General features: G+C 56.8%; 1 protein-coding gene across 1 annotated transcript in view; it reads right to left on the bottom strand.

Annotated features, from left to right (window-relative positions):
• The window catches only part of KCNC1 (potassium voltage-gated channel subfamily C member 1), a 45342-nt gene extending 24338 nt beyond the window's left edge, over positions 1-21004 (bottom strand). Inside the window, exon 1 of the mRNA XM_012780654.3 lies at positions 19799-21004. Coding sequence (XP_012636108.1) covers positions 19799-20368 — 570 coding nt within the window. The 5' untranslated portion in view covers positions 20369-21004. The remainder of the gene's footprint in view (positions 1-19798) is intronic.

Below are 21004 nucleotides of genomic sequence, written 5' to 3' on the forward strand. Positions count from 1 at the left end.
TCTTCAGTTTACAACACATCTTCACATTTTGAATCTCATATGAACACCACACACACACACACACACACACACACTCTCACATACACACACACACACACACACACACACACTCTCCAGCCAGGTTGTCAGCAGAACAGTCTTGATTGCCTCCATTGGGTCGATGAGAACACTAAGGCTCTAAGCTCCATGGAGGAGCTAGGAATGGGTCCCCTAGGAATTTACTAGGAAATTTCCCTCCAGCACACACTGGTGTGTTTGCATGGACTCCCAATAGGGATGTGTGTGTGTGTGTGTGTGTGTGTGTGCGCGCGCGCATATACACGAGTGTGTTTGGAGGGAGAGGAATAAAACCATGGCCCCAAGAGGCATAGCTCAGGGAGGGCAGAGGTCACAGCCCAGCTGGGACCAGAGTTGACTATCCACGTGCGCCCATCCTACAAATATTCATGCCTATCCCAGGCTTGTGCAGGGTGAGCAAAAACAGCCACAGTTCCCCTGGGTGGGCTGGGGGACTTACATTCACCAGATAACCACACAAGCACACATTTTCCTATGTGAGGTGATAAGGGCCTCGAGGGGAATGCATGGGCATTTGACAGGCTTTTAACAACAACTGCCAGGAGGAAGTGACAACTGTGCAGACGTCGGAAGGATGGGTAAGAATCCGCAGGGGAAATACGTGGTGCGAGGAAGAGCACTCTAGGCAGAGAGGACAGGAACAATCCTCGGTCCTCATGGTCCTTGACTCACGGGCAGCATCCGATACAGCCCACCACGCCCTCCTTTTTGTTACCCTTCCCAGGACCCCACACGTTCTCTTGATTTCCTTCCTACCTCACTGGCTGCTCCTTCTTGGTGTCCTTTGCCACCCCGTTCTCCCAGGCCTCCAGCTATCGGGGCACCCCAGAGAGCAGTCCTGGTTCCTCTTCTCCATCTACACTCACTCCCTTAGTGATTCCTCCAGTTTTAGGACTTAAATACCATCGCCACTCAAATACCAGTCAGCGGCACACTCCCAAGGCATGTCTCCAGCCCAGCCCTTCCCCTGAACTTGGAGCCCCAGCACCCAACTCCCTGGCCTCCCCAGGTAGGGTTCTAACAGCCCTCTCAAATGCAGCGTGACACCTGTACCCACCACAGCCTCTCCATCTCAGGAGAGAGCATCTCCATCCTTCCAGCACATTCTTGCCAAAAACCTTGGAGTCATCCTTGACACCTCTCTTTCTGTCACATCTCACATTTAATCTGTAAGGAAATCCTGGTGGCTCTGCTCGAAGATAAATGCAGAATCTTAGCTCTTCCCCCTACACCCCCACACTGTCCCCACCCATGTCCTAGCCATCATCATCTCCCCCCGCCCCGCTGCCCCCCACCCCCGGGTTGTGGTCATAGCCTTTTAACTGGTCTCCCAGTTTCTAACATTCCTGGTGCTCTAGCACTGTTTTCAACGCGGAAGCCAGATGATGCTTTTAACATGTAAATCCAATTGTGTCATTTCTCTGCTCAAAATCCTGCCCTGGCTCCGCATGTCCCTCAGAGGAGAAGCTAAGGTCTTCACAATGGCCTGCGGATCCTACTCGAGCTGGTTGTCCGTTACCCCCTCAACCTCTCCTACCACCATCGACTTCACACCTGTCTCCTCCAATATGCCAGACACATGCCAGCCCCAGGGCCTTTGCACTGGCTGTTCCTTCTGCCTAGAACGCCCTTCCCAGGCATCCCCATCCCCTTCACTGCCCCAGGAGGCTGCTCTGACCACCCTGTTTAAAGTCTCCACCAGCACCCCCAGTTATCCAATTTTACTTACTCTACTTACTCTACCTTCCCCCATTGCTCAGAAGTGGCAGGCAGGATTTAAAACCAGGTCTCCGTTTTAAGTTTCTAGTTGGCTGAGTGCTGGTAATGCACACTGTCTAACTTACTTAGTTTCCATGTTGATTATTTGTCTCTTTCCCCTCTGGAAGGTAAGGCCCACGAGGTGGCTGCATCGGGGATCAGGGCTGGCCCTGCCTGAATACACAGCCAATCACTCCAACTCCCAGAGTAAGGGAGGCCCCTGCTCCAGGACTGGGGAGCACAGCTAAGCGTGAGCACGGCGGCCCATCTGTGGGACGAAGGTCATGGACACACATCCCGTGTCCACTTGTCTCAGTCCCTGCGTTAACTGGCACACCAGTTTACTCCCCACAGCCTCTTTCGGAATGAGCACCCTCCGGTGCTCGCTGTGCCTTGTCTGCCCGGGCACTGTGCACTGTCACCAATACACTGATGCTGCATCTGTGTCCACACTGGCAAGGTGCAGTCATTGATTTCAGGCTTGCACTTACACCAGCACTGACCCCAGTGGCAGCAGATCCACACCTACACTGGTAAAAGGATAATCTTTGGCCACAAATCTGTGACTAAACTGGCCATGGACACAATCACTAATCATTCAGCTCTGTTCTCGTTGGCAACGGGCATGCTCGATCTCTCTGCAAAGATTGTTTGTTGTACTGGCAGTGGGCACAGCGACTGAGAACAGACCCATGTCTACACTGGCAATGAGCACACTCATTGACAAAAGACTCATGTCTACACTGGGGCACAATCATTTTCATCTCCTTGAAACTGGGCACAATCAGTGACAAAGGCCTGAATCCCCACCGACCATGAACATGAGTGGCACATGTCATTCACTGGGAGAGGGCACAAGGTCACAGGGTTCCTTTCCAGAGAGGGGACAGATATGTCCTCCTCTCCCAGCAGGCTGGCCAGCTGAAGGCGCCCCAGGTGTAGTCCAACAGCTCGAGTCCTGCCTTCAGGGCAGAACTGGCAGTGGACTGCGGAATTCAAAACCTGGATGCGAGCACTGGAGTGGAGAATCTGGAATCTGGGACACATGGTGAGGAGAGATGAGACCATGTCTATTCCCAGCGTCTTGAGATCACTCGAGGTGAGGAGAGACTCAGGCGGTGTGACTCCCAGCGCCACCCGCCCTCCCCACCCCAAGCCGGGGCCTGGCCCAGCCAGCTTGGGCTTAAAAAAGCACCAGGAAATGTCAGTTTCTTTTTGAGGAGGTGCTATGGGAGGAGATGGCCCAGGCAGTTTAGCGGCCGGTTTATTCAAAGGTTAGGAAAAGTGACGGTACCTCCAAATTCTGAAGCTTGTTATGTACCCAGGCTGGACCCAAGCCCCTTCCCTGGCAGATGGAACCCTGCCTAGTGCCGGCCCAGACGCCCCAGGCTGCCCGACATCCCGGCCAGGGCTCTGCCTGATGCTGCATGACGCCTGTGTCTGCCTAAGCCAGGACAGCTGCCTGGGGCTCAGGGGCTGTGCCTTGACCTGGCACCACCCACTATGCTAGGCACTGGGCTAGGCTGACTCAAGGTGGCAACCCTGGGCTCCAGCCACTGACTGCTGAGTGGCCTGGGACAATGCCTGCTCCTCGCTCCGTCTTTGTGCTGCCACTTCCCCATCTTCAAAATGAGGGTGACCCAGACACCCTCGAGCTCCTCTTCTATGTCTGGGATCCTTGTGTTACCCACAAGAACCTCTAGATCCCGCTGGAGACACAGCCTAGATGCAACACAAGTGAGGGTGGATTCCTCCTGAGAGAAGAAAGCTCCAAGGACGCTCAGCCACCGGTTGCTGCAGCTTTCGTTCACTGGTTCATTCATTCAGCAGTCAGATATATACTGAGTGCCCGCTGTGCGCAGGTATGTAACCACTTTCCACAACCACCTCCAGGAGCAAGAGCACAGAGCTGGGCACACAGTAGGTACTCAGTGATGAAGACACCTGCTTCCGAGCCAGACCCATCCTAAGCACTCTTACATGTCCCATCTCACCCCTGCGCCAACTCTGGCCTCCACACTGTGGTCACCAGCCCAACTTTACAAGGAAACCGAGGCTCAGAGAGGTTAAGTCACATCCCCATGGTCATACAGCCAAGAAGTGACAGAGCTGGAATTTGAAACCCAGTTTTGTCTGACTCCTGAACACATGCTCTTAACCACTCCCCTAGCCGCCTGAGAAATGTTTATTGAACAAATGAGGGCACAAATGAAGCTTTGTGTCAGTGTGTGTGTCCGTGCGTGCACGGCCCTAGGTTTGCACGAGTGGGGGGAGTGCGTGTGTGCGGATGCCTGCGTGTTTGCATGTGGAGCTTTTTTATGGGAAGACTTTCCCTTGTTGTCTTGGTCTCGTGTGTGCTGGAGCTATACTTAGCTGCAGCCGTGACTGTAATGAGCAGTTAGCGGCACACCAGGCACTCTCATTGGGACCTGGTTTCCCAGGGAGATCGCCGGGCCAGTGTGTGTGTGTGTGGGGTGCAGCTTGGTGCTGGGGAATGCTGGAGCAGGGCTCTGCGGGGGGAGCCTGGCGCTCACAGTGCTGCTCCTTGCGCAAATGGAGATGAATCTGCTCCAGGCTAGCAACACCTAAGCTCCTAGGCTCTGCCAAGCTCAACGTTGGCCACCCATCCCTGTGGCCCCTTTACTGGCCTGCTGAGACATTAGAACTAAAGCCTTGGAGTTCATGGCTGGAGCCTGGGGGTTGATGGCAAAAAAGCAGCGGGAAGATGATAGGCCCCACCATATGTGAGCCAGGGTCTTCCTGGGCCTCAGGATGGCCCACTCCTCAGTGTCCTCTCCCCAGCCAGCAGAGCTGCACTGCCTCCTGGCACACACCTCGCCAGAGGTTCTCGCTCACCGAGGCTGGGGACCTGAGGGGGAAGAGTGGCCTTCCCACTCCAGGACTGAAACCACAGATGCACTCCCACAGCCAAGGGTTCAGAGGCCAATCTCCCACTCACTGAGTGCCCTCCAGTGGCTGCAGGAAGAGGCAGGTCTGGGAAACCCTGGGCCCTGAGGCCACCCCTGTCCCCCAGCACCGCCTGCAACATCTTCCCAGCCTGGTCCTCATTCTCCTCCCTCAGGGCCTCCCGCCTTTGAGAGTGGGCCCTGCCAGCCCCTGCCAGCCCCTAGCTCTCTCACTCCCCAAGCCATCCCACCCCTGCGTCTGGAAATCTCACTTTCTGCACACCTGTACCGGGTCACTCCATCCTGCCTACTACCCTGATGTCCACGCTTCCCAGTCCCATCCTTCAGGATGTTCTTATCTCATGAAGGGTGGGACTTCCTCTCCCACCTTGAAGGAAAACAGCTGGAAATATATCCATCCATCCTCCCATCCATCCATTTGTTCACCCATCCACCGAGTGACCCACCCAGCTGTGTATCCATCCATCCGTATGTCCTTCCTTCCACCCATTCCTCCACGCCTATGTATCTGTCTCTTTATCCATCCTTCCAGCCATTTGTCCATCACTCGTCTGTCCATCCAGCCACCTCATTCCTCACCACAGAGCCACAGCAGACTAGAGCAGGTGGAGCACTGGCATGGCTCTAAATGACCTTAATTTTCAAAAGAAGAGCTGGGATCTAATCTACCGCTTGCTAATTGGATGGTCTTGGAAAACTAAATTAATCTCTCTGGGCATTATTGCTTCATCAATAAAGTGGGCATAACATCTAATTCTTCCACCCCACAGGGCTGTTGTGGGCCACGTTGCTTTAGCAAAGATGGGTTGATTCCCTGTTACGTAACAGGCACAACTATTGCCTGAGCTGATCCTTGTCCTCGGAGAGGTTGAGTCCTCTCAGAGTCCGAGAGACGTATGACCTCAATGGGTCAGGGGATTAAGGACCTGAAGACAGACAGAAGTTTTCCGAAAGCACAGAGGGCAGAGCAGGCCCTTCCAGGAGGGGCCCTTATGGCATGCGTGTATTTCGGACACACAAAGGGGGAAGACGGCATTCTTGGCGGAGACAACAGAAAAGCCAAGGCAGGGAGACAGGGAGCTTGAGCACACTGGGGAGTGGCTGATGTCCCCAGAGGCTGGGGGTGGGGGGGTCTGGAATAGCAGGGTGGGTGGGACTCCCAAGGGTGGCACAACGGGCTTTGCAAAGGACTGGGAACGTGGAAAGGCCGGGCAAGCCAGCACAAACCACCGTGATTCCTGACTCCCAGGCTTTTGCTCCAATCCTCAGACTGCCAGACGGGAAAAAAATATCTGCTTGGTGACAGCCAGGCCTCGGGAGACACGATTCCTGACGCCTAGAAGGGAAGCCAGTGCCTGGCATTTCTGACCTTTGTGCTGCTAAATATATCATTGGTGACGGTGGTTCATGTCCTTGAGGCTGTGGGGCCACCAGATGAGGCTTCCACGGCCTCCCTCCCTGTCTCTGTGGCTCAGCCAAGACCTTACTATACCCTGGGGAATCTGGACGCAGGACCGGGTGACAGTGGTGCGCCAGGAGCCAGATCCAACCCTTGGCAAGTGCCTTCCACGTGCCAGGCACCGTGCTGGGGGCTTTGCAGTGCCTGGGAAGTACCAACTGCCATCCCCATTTCACACGAGGAAACTAGGACTCAGCTAGACACCACCTACCTGAGTCCGCGCCGAGGCAGAGGGGAGCCTGAAACCTAGGCCTGGCCAGGCCGGAAGGTCTGTGCTCCTCTTTTACTCTGTCCCTTCCCCACATTCCCCTAGCCCTGGCGACGGTGGTCTCTTCCTGCACATAGCCCTGCTAGCCCCGTATTTTCTCCCTAATTATCTTTCTGCCGCTGGTCTGGCTGGATTCTCCAGCATCCCTGAGAGGCGGGCCATTATGCACACGTTAGAGATGAGAACACTAAGGCCCAGAAAGGCAAGGGCCCTGCTCGGGGACCAAGTCAGACGCACCCACAGCAACCTGGGGACAAGCATGCTGCACAGTGATGGCCTCCAGCGGGTGACAGCACAGGGGGCTTACAAGAGCCCAGCCCTCGTCCCTTAGCCTAGGGCTCCGGCTGGCTCCAGGTGGCCCAGCAGGTGAGCATGTTCCTCATGGTTGCTCAGAGAGCCCCTGAGGTTGAGCATAAAATATTCATCTCTAAGTGGTGAAACGCTGGCCCTGGCGGGTAGCTGTGGTCGGAGGAATGTTCACGGCCCTGCCCTGGGGACAAGGCCCGAGGAAGTCCTGCTCTCCTGCTCCGCCACATGTGTGGGCAGAGAAGGTCCCCCAGGCCCCCCCCCCCCCCCGCAGGGCTGGGTCCCCAGCGAAGCCTCCCCAGTTCCAGCGAGCCCCTTTGTAGACAAGAGGCTCCTATTCTCACACCCTCCCAGGTGGGGCGAGGCCGGTGTCTGCGGGGCACCCCACAAAGATGGCGAGAATGATCAAACATACAAGTTGTCCACCGATGCGTGCTGAAGGGCTTTCTAGATCTTATCTCAGCGGATTCTCACAGCAGCCCTTTGAAGTGGGGCCTCTTGTGCCTTCTTTACAGCTGAGGGGATCGAGGCTTACAGAGGTCACATAGCTAAAAGTCAGCATAGCCCAGGCAGTCTGGCTCCAGTCCGGCCCATAACACTCCTCTAACCATCTGCTCTCGGCACACCTGTAGCGAGAACCAGGTGAGCACCCTCAGGGCTATGTGATGGAAGGAGCTGGCATGACCTCTGCCTGGCGGGCCCCTGACCTCCTGGCCCCCTCACCAACTCCTCTCCAGTCCCATACCCAGCTCATAGAACAGCTCACGACCGGCATGGTGGCAGCTCTGTGTGGCCCCACCATCTCCCGCTGGGGACAGCTGGGCTTCAGGAAGAGGACAGGGGTCCCCCATTATGGTGAAGCATGAGCCCCCTCCATGGAGGTCCAGCCTGTGCAGACCCCTGTGGCTGGGGGAGGGGGCAGAGGGCGGCGCAGATGTGAACACGGCCGAGCTCTGGGCTAGCATGCTCGGGGAGCACATGGGGGCAGGCCTGCCGGGGGCAGACCCCCCTGACAGGAGCACAGGGGTGGGTTCTCCAGGGAGCGCTACCCTTTCTGACCCACTGTGGTCCCCTGGCTCCTTGAGCCCAGCCCTGGCCACGCCTTCTCACAGAGCCTTGAACCGCAGGCAGACGCCTGCTCAGGCCTTTTGCACGTCTCATTTCCTGTTCCCCAGATGTCACATGGCTCCCCTCCTCACCTCCTTCAAGGTGTTGCTGAAATATGATGTGCCCAGTGAGGCCTCCCGGCCACACGAGTTAGAACTGTCCCTTGGGCACTCCTTGGGCTCCTTCCCTCCACTGCATGGCTCCACGCCCTTGCCACCATCTGACACACCATATATTCTATGTGGCCACTTGCTTCTTCTCATTCTCCTGGCACAGAAATGTAAGAGCTTGAGGGCAGGGATTTGGGGCTGTTTTGTTTCTTGCTTTAGCCCCAGTTTCTAGAGCAGTGCCTGCCACATAGTAGATGCTCAACAAATATTTGTTGGCTGGATGGGGGAAGGAGTGAGTCCCAACAGCAGCCCGTGGCCGGGAAGCCACTCACCGACGGTCTTTACATGGAGGGTGGGAGTGTGGGGAGAGGAGTCCTGCACCTCCTGTGCTGCAGCGGGCAGGGAAGAGGCAAGGTGAGGGACAATGTGGGCAAGGACAGGGCCTTGCAGGCAGAAGCCACCACCAGTGCATCCGGGGCAGGGCTGCCAGGCTGCAGGCAAGGTCCTCGGCAGGCCACAGTGGAAGGGGGCATCCGATGCCCTACACGGCTTGAGAAAGCTTCATTTGGCTGCCAGGGCTCAAGCTGAAGCCACGTCTGAGCCTGGGCCCAGTGAGGCTGGCTCCTGAGGGCCCCTAAGCTCAGCTGTCCAGGGCTGCCCCAGCTAATATTAGCTTGGCCCCACCCAGCCTGGCGTCGGCCTGGCGGAGCAGCCCAGCCTCCAAGTGGGCACCGCCCAGGGCACCAACAGGAGCCCCCAGCCCCCAGCAGCTCTGGGGTCCTGCCTGTGCCTGAGGATCCTCTTTGAAGAGGAGATATTTCCATGCCCAGAGCTGTGATGCACGGCCCAGTCTGCCAGCCCCACTACAGTGGCACACTTGCTGGCATCAGGGTCCCCATGCTTGGCTCACAACTAGAGCCTGATGTCAGCAGTCTACCCTCCCCTTTCCCAGCAGGCAGAAGTCCCATCATCCACCTCTCTCATGCCCCACCACACCCAGGGAGGGAGGACGAGCAGCCCATTACGACAGATGGGGAGACCGAGGCTCAGAGGGTGCTGTGACCTGCCCAGGGTATGGAGGGTTTTTGGGGAACCAAGAGAGAATCCAGGCCTGCCTCCCAAGGTGGCAAACCTGAAAGCTGCCCCCGGGAGACAGGCTCTGGATGAAGGGGCCCCAGGGGCCAAGTTAGGTGAGGTGAGACCCTAGGAGAGGTATTTGGAGGTAGGGTCTGATGCTGAAAGAAGGAAGCAGGTTGGGGAATAGGTGAGGGTTTGGAACTTGTGGGGAAGGGAGCTGATAAAATGAAGATAATGGAACCCACAATAATTAAGCACTTATGTTCTGGGTTCTGGGCTAAGTGCTTAACACATTTAATCCTCCCAATTTCCCTGTGAGTCAGGTGCTATTAATATCTCTCTCTTGAGGCACAGACAGGTTAGGAAACTTGCCCAAGGTCACACAGCTGGAAAGTGGTGGGGCTGGGATTTGAAGAAAGCCCTCCTGGTTCAAGAGGCTGTGCTCTTGGGAGGGAAAGAGGCTTGGGGACATATTGCCAAGGTCGCGCAGCCAGGAAGTAGTGGGGAGACGAGAAGCCCACACACTTTCTACTGAACGCATGACCAGGCTCGGCTTGAAGCAGGCGATTTGGGACAAAAAACATCCTAGGTCTTCAAGAGGAGGAGTCTGTTTTGAAAGCCAGTGACTAATGCCTAGAGAACTTCCCACAAACACAGCTGACAGAGGAAAGGGGACAAGTGGGGGGGGGGACAGAGAAGGGGAGGAGGCAGATGGGGAAGGAGAGGTAGGAGAAGAACCTGGCTGGCCTTCAGGAGAAACAGAGTCCAGAGAAGCCAGATTGGGGGTTAGGCTGGACCACGAGGGGCTGGGGAACTTGTGCATCCTGGTTTTGGAAAATAGTTTCTTGTCCTTGGAGTTCTGGCTGTGCATGGTGGCTGGGCTGGTGCAGCGTGAAGGAGGAGTTTGGAAAGACAGAGGGGCCAGGATGTGAAGAGCTTCATCTGAGCCTGGGTGGCGACAGGGGCAGGTAGGACCTGCCCCGACTGGGGTTTGCCCCAGCCTTTGCCTGTTTGTTCATCGCTGCTATAAGTTTAGGGGAGAGAGGGACTGTGTCCCCAGGGGAGGCCAGGAAGGCAGGGGCCAGCCAGGAACAGGCTCAAAGGCATGGCACCAGTATCTGACCTTGGTCTTGAACACTATGCTTATTTTTTTTTTCCAGTAAATATCTATTTAGCACCCACCACATTCCAGGCCCTGTTCTAGGTTCCAGGGATAGAGCAATTGATAAAACAGATAAAAATCCCTGGCTTCATGGAACTTACATTCTATTGGGGAAAACACAATAAACAAAGCAAATAAGTAAACTACATGAGACCTTAGATCAGGGGTCCTCAAACTTTTTAAACAGGGGGCCAGTTCACTGTCCCTCAGACCGTTGGAGAGTGCGCTGTGGGCCCGAGATGAGTCGGCTGCTAAGCAGGACAGGCAGTGGCAGTGGCAAAAACACCCAGAGGGCCAGATAAATATGCTAGGTGGCCCGCATGTGGCCCGCGGGCTGTAGTTTGAGGACGCCTGTCTTAGATGGTGGTGCCAAAGAGAAAACAGCAAAGCACAAAGTGGGTGAAGGGGCCAGAGAGGTGAAATCTAGCTGCTGACATCTGAGTGCAGGCCTGGAGGGGGTGTGGGAGTGAACCTCTGAGCTAAGATGCCAGCAAGAGTCCAGGTCCCGTGGCAGATGCACAAGCCACAGAGCCGGAAGGAGTGAGGGGGAGAGAGGCAGGGAACAGCCCTGGGGAGGGCTGAGTGGGAAGGCCAGATGCCAGAGACAGGCACAGCAGGGCTGACTTGGTAGGCCACCATTTTACCAGGACAGCCCGGCTGCCCCTCAGAGAAGGTGCAGTGGCAGGGCGGGTGCAGGTGGGACAGAGGCAGGGGACAGTTAGGAGGCCTTGGCCAGAGAAGAATCCACAGGTGAGAGAAGACCACAGGTTCAACCAGGCAGGTGTCCATGGAGATGATGAGAGGTGGCTGGATTCTGATAACAAGGGTGGATGATGTGGGAGAGAAAGAGAGGGGTCGAGGATGACTTCCAAGTGTTTCTAGTAGTAACTGGATGGATGCAGTTGCCAATCGGTGCAACGGGGCCTTACCCCAGACCGTCAGTTACCCCGACATCTACATCTTGGCCACAGGAAGGAAGAGAGTCCTCGGGAAGCTCTGCCAACCTGCACACACCCATCCGGCCCTCTCTGCGTCCGGATCCCTCCCCTCGGCTGGTAACGGTTGCCTGCATCAGCACTTCTCAGACTCCAGTGTGTATGAATCATCTGGGGATCTCATTAAAATGCAGATTCTGAATCAGCAGGTCTGGGGCGGGGCCTGAAACTTCACGTCTAACAAGTGTCCGGGTGGCGCTGTTGGTCAGAGGGTCCCCCTTTGAGTGGAGAGAGCTCATACACCCCAGACCCCACTGCAGTGATTCTCCCTGGCCGCCGAGCACTAGCACCATCTGGGAGTGAAGTAAACATTCTCACCCTCCCCAGATCTAAGAATCGAACTTCCCAGAACAGAGCCCAGAAGGCTGAGCTTTTTGAAGCATCCCAGGTAATTCTAAGGGTCAGCCACGGGTGGAGTCTTCCAGCAACGACCCTTACAGCCCCACAGCAGCCATTGCAAACGCCCTTCCCAGCCCTGGCCCAGCACAGCACCCACCCCTGCACCCCTCTCCACAGTGCCCCTACACCATCGAAGCTGGTCCCCACGAACCCTGCTCCAGCCCCTTCAGCCCGTGCATTGTCTCCCTCTGAAAGGGCCTTTCTGCAACTCCCGGAGCGCAGACAGTCACAAGAAGGGCCCGTAGAAGAGGGCAACAGGTGCTGCCTTCAGCCTGAGCAAGCACACCCTGAAGGGGTGGCACCCCCAGGTCTGTGCCTTCCAGAGGGCTGGGTGAGCTGCTCAGGCGGGAGTGTGATTACAACGCCTTGAATGAATGAATGAGAACAGGGCGAGGAAGGCTGAATGAACCTAGGAGGAAGCTCTTTAGACCCCTCCCCTGGGATCCTACCCACTTAGAACCTGGACCCTTGCCAGGAGAGCTCACATGTGGCCTGGAGAGGAGCTAGGCTGGGACAGGGAAGGAGAAAAAGGGAAGGACTAACTTGATTCCCCAGCTCCTCTGGGAAGCTGAAGCTCGGAATTCTTGGACTCTCAGAATGTCAGAGCTGGGAAGAGGCTTAGTGGTCATTTAGAAGATTTCTGTATTTTATACATGAAAAAACTGCAGCCTGAAGGGGCCGTGGGACTTGCCCAAGGTAGCCTGGCTACAGATCTTGCTCTGGTCCAGTTGTCTGATGCCCACAACCTGAGTATTGTCTGTGACCTCTTCTCTCCACATACTTGGGCCAGTCCCTAATCCTGAGGGCCTGCCTGCCCCCAGCTCCAATCATGCAAGCTGGGTGACTCGGTGCCCAACTTAGACCCCTCACTCCAAGAGGAGAGGGTCAGCAAGGGCAGGAGCAGCCAGGCTAAGTGTTAGGGACCTTGAGGCATAGATTTGCATGTACAGCAACAAGCAGAAAGGACAGTGAAGTGAGAGACATAGATGAGCAAGAACCCAGATGTTAAAATGAGGGCTGAAGAGGAAGAGGCCAGGCAGAAGGGAGCAGCAGGAGCTATGGCCAGGTTCCACAGTAGAAGGCCTTGAATGCCGATCTACGGGGCAGCCAGCATTCCTACCAAGTATCATCTCTCGCAGGACAACTTCTGATTCTTCCAATCCTTCTACCATTTCCCTCCAGGCTATATGGAGTCCCTGGGCCTGCATGGATGGGAGCAGGAGGACAGGTGAAGCACCGTCACAAAACCCTCTTCCTTGGGACTGCCGGAGAACTCCCTCAGCCCCTGAGCCCGGCCAGGCAGGGCCCTCACCTGCAGTTATCCCGGGGCCAGAACTTGCTGAGGATCCCTGGACAGGAGGTGTGGAAAGAGCATGTGGTGGGGAAGGAGGGAACCAGATGGAACTCTAAGCCTGGGGCATGGCAAGCCATAGACCCCACCATCCCTGGAACATGGACAGAGCAGTATCGTGCAGTGGTTATGGACAGAGCTCTCGTGTCAGGCAGACCCAGGTCTGACTGCTGCTCTACCATATGTGAGCTAAGTGGCCTTGGAGAAGTGACTTAACCTCCTTGAGCCTCAGTTGCCTTGTCTGTGACATGGGTATGATAATAATAATGCAGTCCTGTGAGATTCTTGTGAGAATTAAATGAGAATGCACAAATCAAGCTCTTAAGACAGTGTCTAACACACAGTAAGTGCTTTTAGAATACTAATAGAAGCTATTAGTATTGTGATTCAAGAAAGCAGATGGTTCTGGAAAATCCTGCTGGGGGGATGCTAATGATTTGGGCCAAGTCTGGATTGACTGGCCTGAGATGGTCTCAACCAGCTGTGCTGGGCCCTGGAATGGCAGGTGACTGCTTATTCTACCTCCCTCCAGGGAGGAAATTAATGGGAGTGGGTGGGAGAAGAACAGCATGCCCAGGTGGGATTTGGTGTTCTTCTAAAACTGAGAGCCAAAAGAAATATGGATGGCCAGGCCCTGGGCCCACAGGCCTGGGCTGTGGGTTTGAGTCTCACTGATCCCCTATGTAGTCTTGGGCATGTGTCTTTCTCTCTTTGAGCCTGTTTCTCTTCCACTGGATGAAGGCAGTGACCAGAGGTGGCTTGGAGGTACCCATTTGCTCCAATAGCGCCATGCATGTGCAGAGTCCCTCGCACCCAAGTAGTGCCCTTGGATAAGGCAGCAAACTGTCCCTAGAACCTCTCAGGCACGCCTTTTCCTCTAAGCCTGCACACAAGGACGGGGAGCTCGGGCTGGAGCGGTGGCCAGGTTGGCTCAGGAGCTGATGGGGGGAGGCAGCGGCTCAAGGCCTGACCTTTTGGTCCAGAGCGAATGCACTGGTCATGAGACCGCTCAGAATAGCAGAGACACTATATTCAGCTGTCGTGGGAGGCCTCAAGATCCCCAGCCCAGGCGATGGGCCCTGGAATGAGCCCCCTCTGGACAACCCCTCACACACACACACTTCTGAGACAACCCACCTCCCCCCATGAAAAAGCTCAAGCCAACCCTCTCCAAAGCTCCTGACAGCTGCCAGACCTCCTGCACAGAGCCAGGGCACACAGACTCCTGCCCCTGGGGTGCCAGACTCCAGACACTCTGTAGATGATGTGACACAAAGCACCCCCTAAGCCAGGAGTTGGGAGACACTGGTTTATGAACCAGCCTCCCAGCTAACCTGTCCACATGTGACATCAGGTAAAGCACTTCTCTCTGGGCCTCAATTTCCTCATCTGTCATAATAATAGCTCCTGTTATATTGAGCATGCAGGAAGCTTACAGTCGGGAGGGGGGAACAAACCTGAACCAAGCAAGGCTGCTAATGAGCATTTTACTACGAACCAGACAGCTTCTCTCTCTGGTCCTGAACTCTGACCCTGGGAAGGCATCCCTGAGGAACTGATGTTTGAGGTGGGGTGTGAGGGACGGAGAGGGATGAACTGAGAGGAAAAAGTGCTCCAGAGGAAACAGTATACGCAAAGGCCCTGGGGCAGGGGAACCTGGCACATTCCAGAAGCTGTAAAAGAGGCCAGTTGGTTGGAGCTGGGTAAGCCATGGAGAGAGGTAGGTCAGGGGAGACCAAACTGGGTAGACAGGCCGGGCTGGGAAAGTGCTGAAGGGTTCTAAGCAGGCAAGCTGGTGACCTGATAGATTTGTGAGTTGAGAAGCCCCCTGTGGTTGCCAGGTGGAAAATGAACTGGAGGGGCTGGGGGGCCAGAGCAGGAGAGCAGGCCGGAAGCTTTGGGGAGGTGGCGTGAGGGGAATGATAGCAGCTTGAGCTGGGATGGTGGATGTGGAGATGGAGGGACGAGGACAGAGTCCAGAGGTAGCAGGAGGTAAAATGATGATACAACCAACAGCAGTAATAATAGCAGCCAACATTTATTGAGCATTTACTGTATGCCAGGCCCTGTGGCTCAGGCTATTTATCTTTACATCAACTCTCTCAGGTCGGTTCTGTCACTCTACCCATCTAATGGTAAAGGGGCTGAGGGACTCTGACCAGCAGATGCTTGGTTTGAGCTTTTTGTTATTGTGAGGGGGTCTCTGAGGGTGGTGGAGGCACCATTCAAAGACATGGGACCCCTGCACAAGGAACACAGGAAGGAGAGGAACACCGAACAGGGGACCCACTGTGGCAGGGCCTTGGGGCAGCTGGGAGGGAAGCACACCCAGCCCCATCTCCATACTCAGGGGTCTCCTTCACATGGGACTTGAGTGGGGCCCTGGCCTGGGGGTGCAGGCTCTGAGGTGAGGTCCCTGACAACAGCTCTGTCTCCACCCCTATGTATGCCAACCCAAGACTTCAAGAGCCCCGCGTCAGCTGGGACCCAAGGGAGGGACAAGATCTCTGGCCAGACACTTCATTCCAGCTACCAGGAGAATTCCTTTCCCAGGGAGCTGAGGTGGGGTCAGGTCTGCATCAGGTCCCAAAGAGACGAGAACAAGGCAAACAGATGGGCACAGGACAAGGTGTCAGAGGAGAGGAGGCCAGTGCAGTTGATGGAGGTGGAGCTTCCCTAGCCTGGGGATCATTGGCATTTCTTTGGTATTTTGAAGGTCAAGTGACTCTGGGGGACAGATGTCACCACATACACACACACCCCACACACACATACTAGGGACACTCTCTGGCCTGCAGCACAGGGACCACCATTGGCCTGATGGCACACAGATGATGCTCTGGTGACAACATGCAAATCATAGGCAAAAGCCAGGGGCCTTGGACCTGAGCTGACCCCCAAGGAAGAAAGAAGGGCAAGTGTCCAGCCAGGCTGTCCCAACAAACTGCACGGCATGTGAGGACTTCCTGTCCTCTGCCCTGATAACCCCTACTTGCCCCTCAAAGCTTTCCCCAGCATTACCTCCTCTGGGACAGTTCTTAGGAGGCCCCTTCACTGCCTAACCACAGAGCATCAGCATCCTTCTTAAGCTGTGTGTGCCTGGGGCACCGTCCCCCAGCCCGGACACCAGCTCATCCAGCTCCATGGTCTCAGCTCATCTCCCCACCCCTCACTGCTCAGGCTGGTGCCTGAACCACAGGAGGGGGGGGCAGGGAGCAGTCACTCTAGCTGGCACTGTCACCACTCAGGAGCCCAGACAGTACCCCCAAGGCAGCCAAGCAGCCCCTATCTTCCGGGCCAACAGGAAGGCCCAGGATGGATGGCAGCTCCAGGGAAAGGTGACCTCACATCCAGCCCACGCACCAACAACTGGCCCGGGCTAGCACAGGATAGGAAATGATGGGAAGTGTCCGGCAGGGCAGCTCAGGAGCCCCAGCAGACAGGGGCAGCGGGCAGGAAGCTGCTCTGGAATTTCACCTCCCTGGAGGCACACTTGCACCCAGGCCACTCAGGGTCTCTCTCAGGTACAAGCGCACACAGGAACACTGACACACATGCCCAGGGTCTCTCTCTCTCTCTCTCACACACACACACACACACACACACACGCAGCACACAGTCTCTGTCTTACACACAGCCTCACATACACACAGTCTGTGTCACACACAGGGACCCCCACCCACGCATAGCCTCTTGCACAGAAGGTCTCATGCACACAGCCTTACGTGGGCACACACACAGCCTCACACGCAGAGCGTCACACACAGTGATGCACTCACATGGACACACTCGCTTCGAGTCTCTCACACATCCCAGAATCTCACACACAGCACCCCTTACACATGCAGCCTCTCTTGCTTATATACACAGCCTCTCCCACACAGTCTCTCTCTCTCTCTCTCTCTCTCTCTCTCTCTCTCTCACACACACACACACGCATCCATCTCTCAAAACACACAGAATCTGTCTCTCTCACATGCACACACAATTTCTCTCACAGGGACTCACAGAAGCTCTCACAGAACCACACACACAGCCTCACTCACGTATTTTATTCTCACACACACGAAGTCTCTCACACTCACTCAGAATCTCTTACACAGATTTTCTCTCACACCACAGCTCTTGTCTTACACACCTATACAATGTCACACACACGCGATTCTGGCCTAGAATCCAGAATAAGAATCTGAATCCTGACCCACCGCTCTGAGGAGGCCCGAGTGGGGGAGGGTAAGCCAAGGTGACAGCAGTGGCAGCCGAGCAAAGATGGAGGGGAGGAGGGCGGGCAGCCGGTCTCTGCGCAGATGAGCCGCAGAGAGGCAGCGCAATGCAGCTCAGCTGGCCAGCAGCAGCAGCAGCAGCAGCAGCAGGAAGCCTGGGTTCTAATCCCAGCTCTGCCCTCCTCGCTTCCTGTGTGCCCTTGGGCAGGTCCCCCCAGGGGCCTCAGTGTCCTCATCTGTTACCCAAGGGAGTTGGGACTACAACCTTTTTGTGAGGCCACTGTAGAAAGAAGGTGGCACAGACAGGCTGAGGGGGGACACCTACTAACATCCACCTCCCTCCTCATTACCCACCACCTCCTGCCACCCCAGACCTCCCCGATTTTCCCTTGAATGCTGCTCTTCAAGGGACACTCACTTGAGAGATTTTCCAAGACTTCCATATGGTTTTGTACACCAACAAGACCTCAAACCACGCTAGCTGGCTCATTTGTTTGCCTTGGGTGAAGCCCACCCCATAGCCTAGGAATGTCCAGTGGGATGGGGTGGACAGGGGAGGGGCTACAACATGCCCCTCTGACCCCTGCCTGCCCTGAAACTCAGGGACACTGATCAGAGCCCTAACGCTAAGTCCAGGGAGTAGGGTAGGAGGACCCTCCCCTTGCTAGGCAGCCAGGAGGCTGAGACTACAATGAGGAAGTTGGGCCTGCCCCTTGCTCCTCAGGCCAAAGTGGAGGGGGTAAAGGAGGGGGGGTGCTGTCCAAGGTCGAATGTGGGCTAATCTGGCAGCTGCTGTAACCCAGGCCTGCCTTGGCGAGCCTGCCTTCCACCCCTACCCCAATACCTCCCCTTCCCCTCAGCCAGCCCCTCCCCCTCTGCCAGCCCCTCCCCCTCTGCCAGCCCCTCCCCCCAGCTCAGTCCAGCCTCCAGTTACATAACCCTCTAGCTGTGGTGGCCTGTCAGGAAAGGGGAAGGAAGGGAGGCCTCTGAGGATCCCAGTCCACTCAGGAATGGCAGGAGCTGGTGGCCAGCTCGGGGGAAGACAGGGTCCCAGGAGAATTGGGTTCTAGTCCTTCTTAGCCTCCAGCTCCCTAGGTGACCTTGGGCAGGTCCTCAGTGGCAAAACAGGGGGGCCTGGTTCTCTCCCTATTACCCCACTCCCACCCCACATAAATACACCTGTTCTAGGGTTCAAGGTATAAGACTCTGACCTGCTGTCTCCTCTCTCATGGGCCCTAGTGTGTCTTACTTCAGTAACAAAGCCACCAGACCTGTGCCTAAACACAGCCTTTCTCTGCCCATGGGCACCTGGGTCCCCCAACTCTCCTTCCTCCACTGACCCTCTGCAGAGTCCTCCTCCTCCCCACCCCCATCCCCTGGCTCAGGAGGGGAGGGGTGCGGAGCTGTAGAAGACCACAGCAGGGCAGAGACAGGGCTTTGCCTGGGGGTGGGGGGCACCTTTGGGGGAGGGGCTCTGCTTTAAATTTCTAACTCTGCTCCTCCCCCTGTGCTTCAGGCCTGTGAGGACTGAGCGCAGCAAAGGCCAAGGGGGTCTCTTCCTGGGTAGGTGGCTGCCACTAGCCTCTCCTTTTGGGCTCAGTTCCTGATGATCCAACAGCAAAGGTCCTTGGAGTTCACCGTATCCCCTCTCCTATTTTACAGATGGGGAAACTGATCAAGAGAGGCCATCAGAGGGGTCAAGGTCAGCAGCAGGTGTCCTCTCTTTCCTACAACAAGCTGCTATCACTAATGGGGAATGGCCCGTGAGGACACGCCCACCTCTCACACACCTTCTCCTTGTAGCTTCCCCCTTAGGGACCCCCCTCTCTGCCCCAAGACAGGTCCCAGAAGATACACAGGCATAAGCCCAGTGACCCCCTCCCCTTTCAACAAGGAGGAAGCCCTCCCAGGAGGAGGTCTCAGAGGGATCACATCCCCCACCCACAGCCTAGTCCTACACCAAGTACCCAAGCCAAGGAGGTTAGTGAGGGGACAGACCACCCCCTCAGCATCACCTGAGGCTGCTCTCTGAGGAGGGGGTTGTTTGCCTCCAGCTGGCCAGCAGGCCTCTGGGCCCTCTCTGGTGTGCCCCTGGGCTGGCTCCCCATGCCCCCTTACCTGAAAGGGAGAAGGAGCTCCCAACTTCCCTCCCCACACTAAAATCTAGAGGGCAGTTCACACCGTCACAGTGTACATCTGCGAAGACACAAATATGCACAAACATGTGCTCGTGCACACTCACACATGCACACATGGTCACTCATCCCCGCTACACACTTTACCCACCCAAATATACACCACCACATTTGCCTAAATATGCACACACAATCTAATCTACTCATACACACAAACACACCCATTCATACTCATACATATTAAATTCGGCAATAGAGACAGACTCTTACATACATATAGAACCAGTCACCCTCACAAAGAGTCTCCCTCTTTCTCTCTCTGCACACACCCCTTTCAGTTCTGAACTCCCTAGGCGCCAGTTTTCCAGCCCACCCCTTCCCGCGGGAGGCACAGGACGCTGCCTTCCCTGCCCTGCTCTTCTGATGGGTAAGTGGTTACTTACCCGCGCGTAGCGGGACGAGTAGGGGTCCTCGAAGAGCGCCCAGATGCGCGGCTGCCAGCGGCGCCAGAAGCCGCCAGGCCGGCCGTCTGGGGAGTCACTGAGCGCCAGGCGTTTGGTCATCTCCAGCTCGTCCTCGCCGTCGCCCGAGTCGCCAGGGCCGTCGGCGTCCGCGTCGTCCGCGCTGTTGTCCAGGGGCGCGCCGCCAAAGCTGTCGAGCGCCTCCTCGGCGTCGCGGTGCTGGCGGTACGTCATCCAGCAGCAGGGCTCCACGTCGGTCTCGTCGATGCCCCAGAAGGCCAGCTCCTCCTCGTAAAGCGGCCCGCACACGTCGGCCGGGCAGTGCAGCTTGCCCGTGCGGTAGTAGTTCAGGATGTGCGCAAAGACGCCCGGGTGGCGGTCGAAGAAGAACTCGTCGGCACGCGGGTCATAGTCGAAGTGGCTGTGGGCGTCGGGCTCGGCCAGCCAGGCGAGCCGCGTGCCGGGCAGCGTGCGCAGCGTCGAGCGGTACGTCTGGTGGCGCGTGCCGCCCACGTTGATCACGATGCGCTCGCTCTCGTCCCCTTGGCCCATCGCGGCGCCCCCTTAGGCATGGCGCGGCCCACCGACACCCATGGGAGCGGCCGCCAGGGGGAGATGGCGCCGGGGAGGGGGGCGCGCAGCCTCCTCCCCCCTCCCCCCAGCCGTCGGGGGGAACAGAGGACCGCGGCTCTGGCCACCCCAACGAGCGACCCAAGCCCCTAAGGAGCTTTTGTCTGGTGCCAGTCCAAGGGAGTGTGCGCGGGATCCCAAGGGTCTCTAGGTGCCAGGTGTGGGAGGGAGCTGGTCCGGCTGCGGAGGAGGCAGAGGAGAGAAGGGAGGGAGAGAGGGAGGGAGGAAGGGAGGGGGGCGGCGCTCAGCGGCGAGCCCCGGGAGGAGGGGAAAGAGGGTGGGGGGGCCGGGCTCCCGTACCCATCTCAGCGGGAAAATGGAGAAATCAGCACAACGCTTTTGGGGGGAAGGTCAGCTGCCCCCAGGGCGGGACGGATAGACCAGCCCCCGGAAGCGGGAGAGGAGAGGGGACCGGGAAATTCAGGCTCCTCTGTGCGGTGGTCGCCGCAGCGCGCTCGCGGCGCTGGGGAGATGGATGCCGGCTGCCTTCTTCCCTGCGTGGCCGGGCTGCAGCTCGGGACGCAGGGCGGGCTCCGGCCCCCTCCCTCTCTCTTTGCT

This window comes from Microcebus murinus, chromosome 4, assembly GCF_040939455.1.
Source record: "Microcebus murinus isolate Inina chromosome 4, M.murinus_Inina_mat1.0, whole genome shotgun sequence".
In the NCBI taxonomy this organism is placed as follows: domain Eukaryota; kingdom Metazoa; phylum Chordata; class Mammalia; order Primates; family Cheirogaleidae; genus Microcebus; species Microcebus murinus.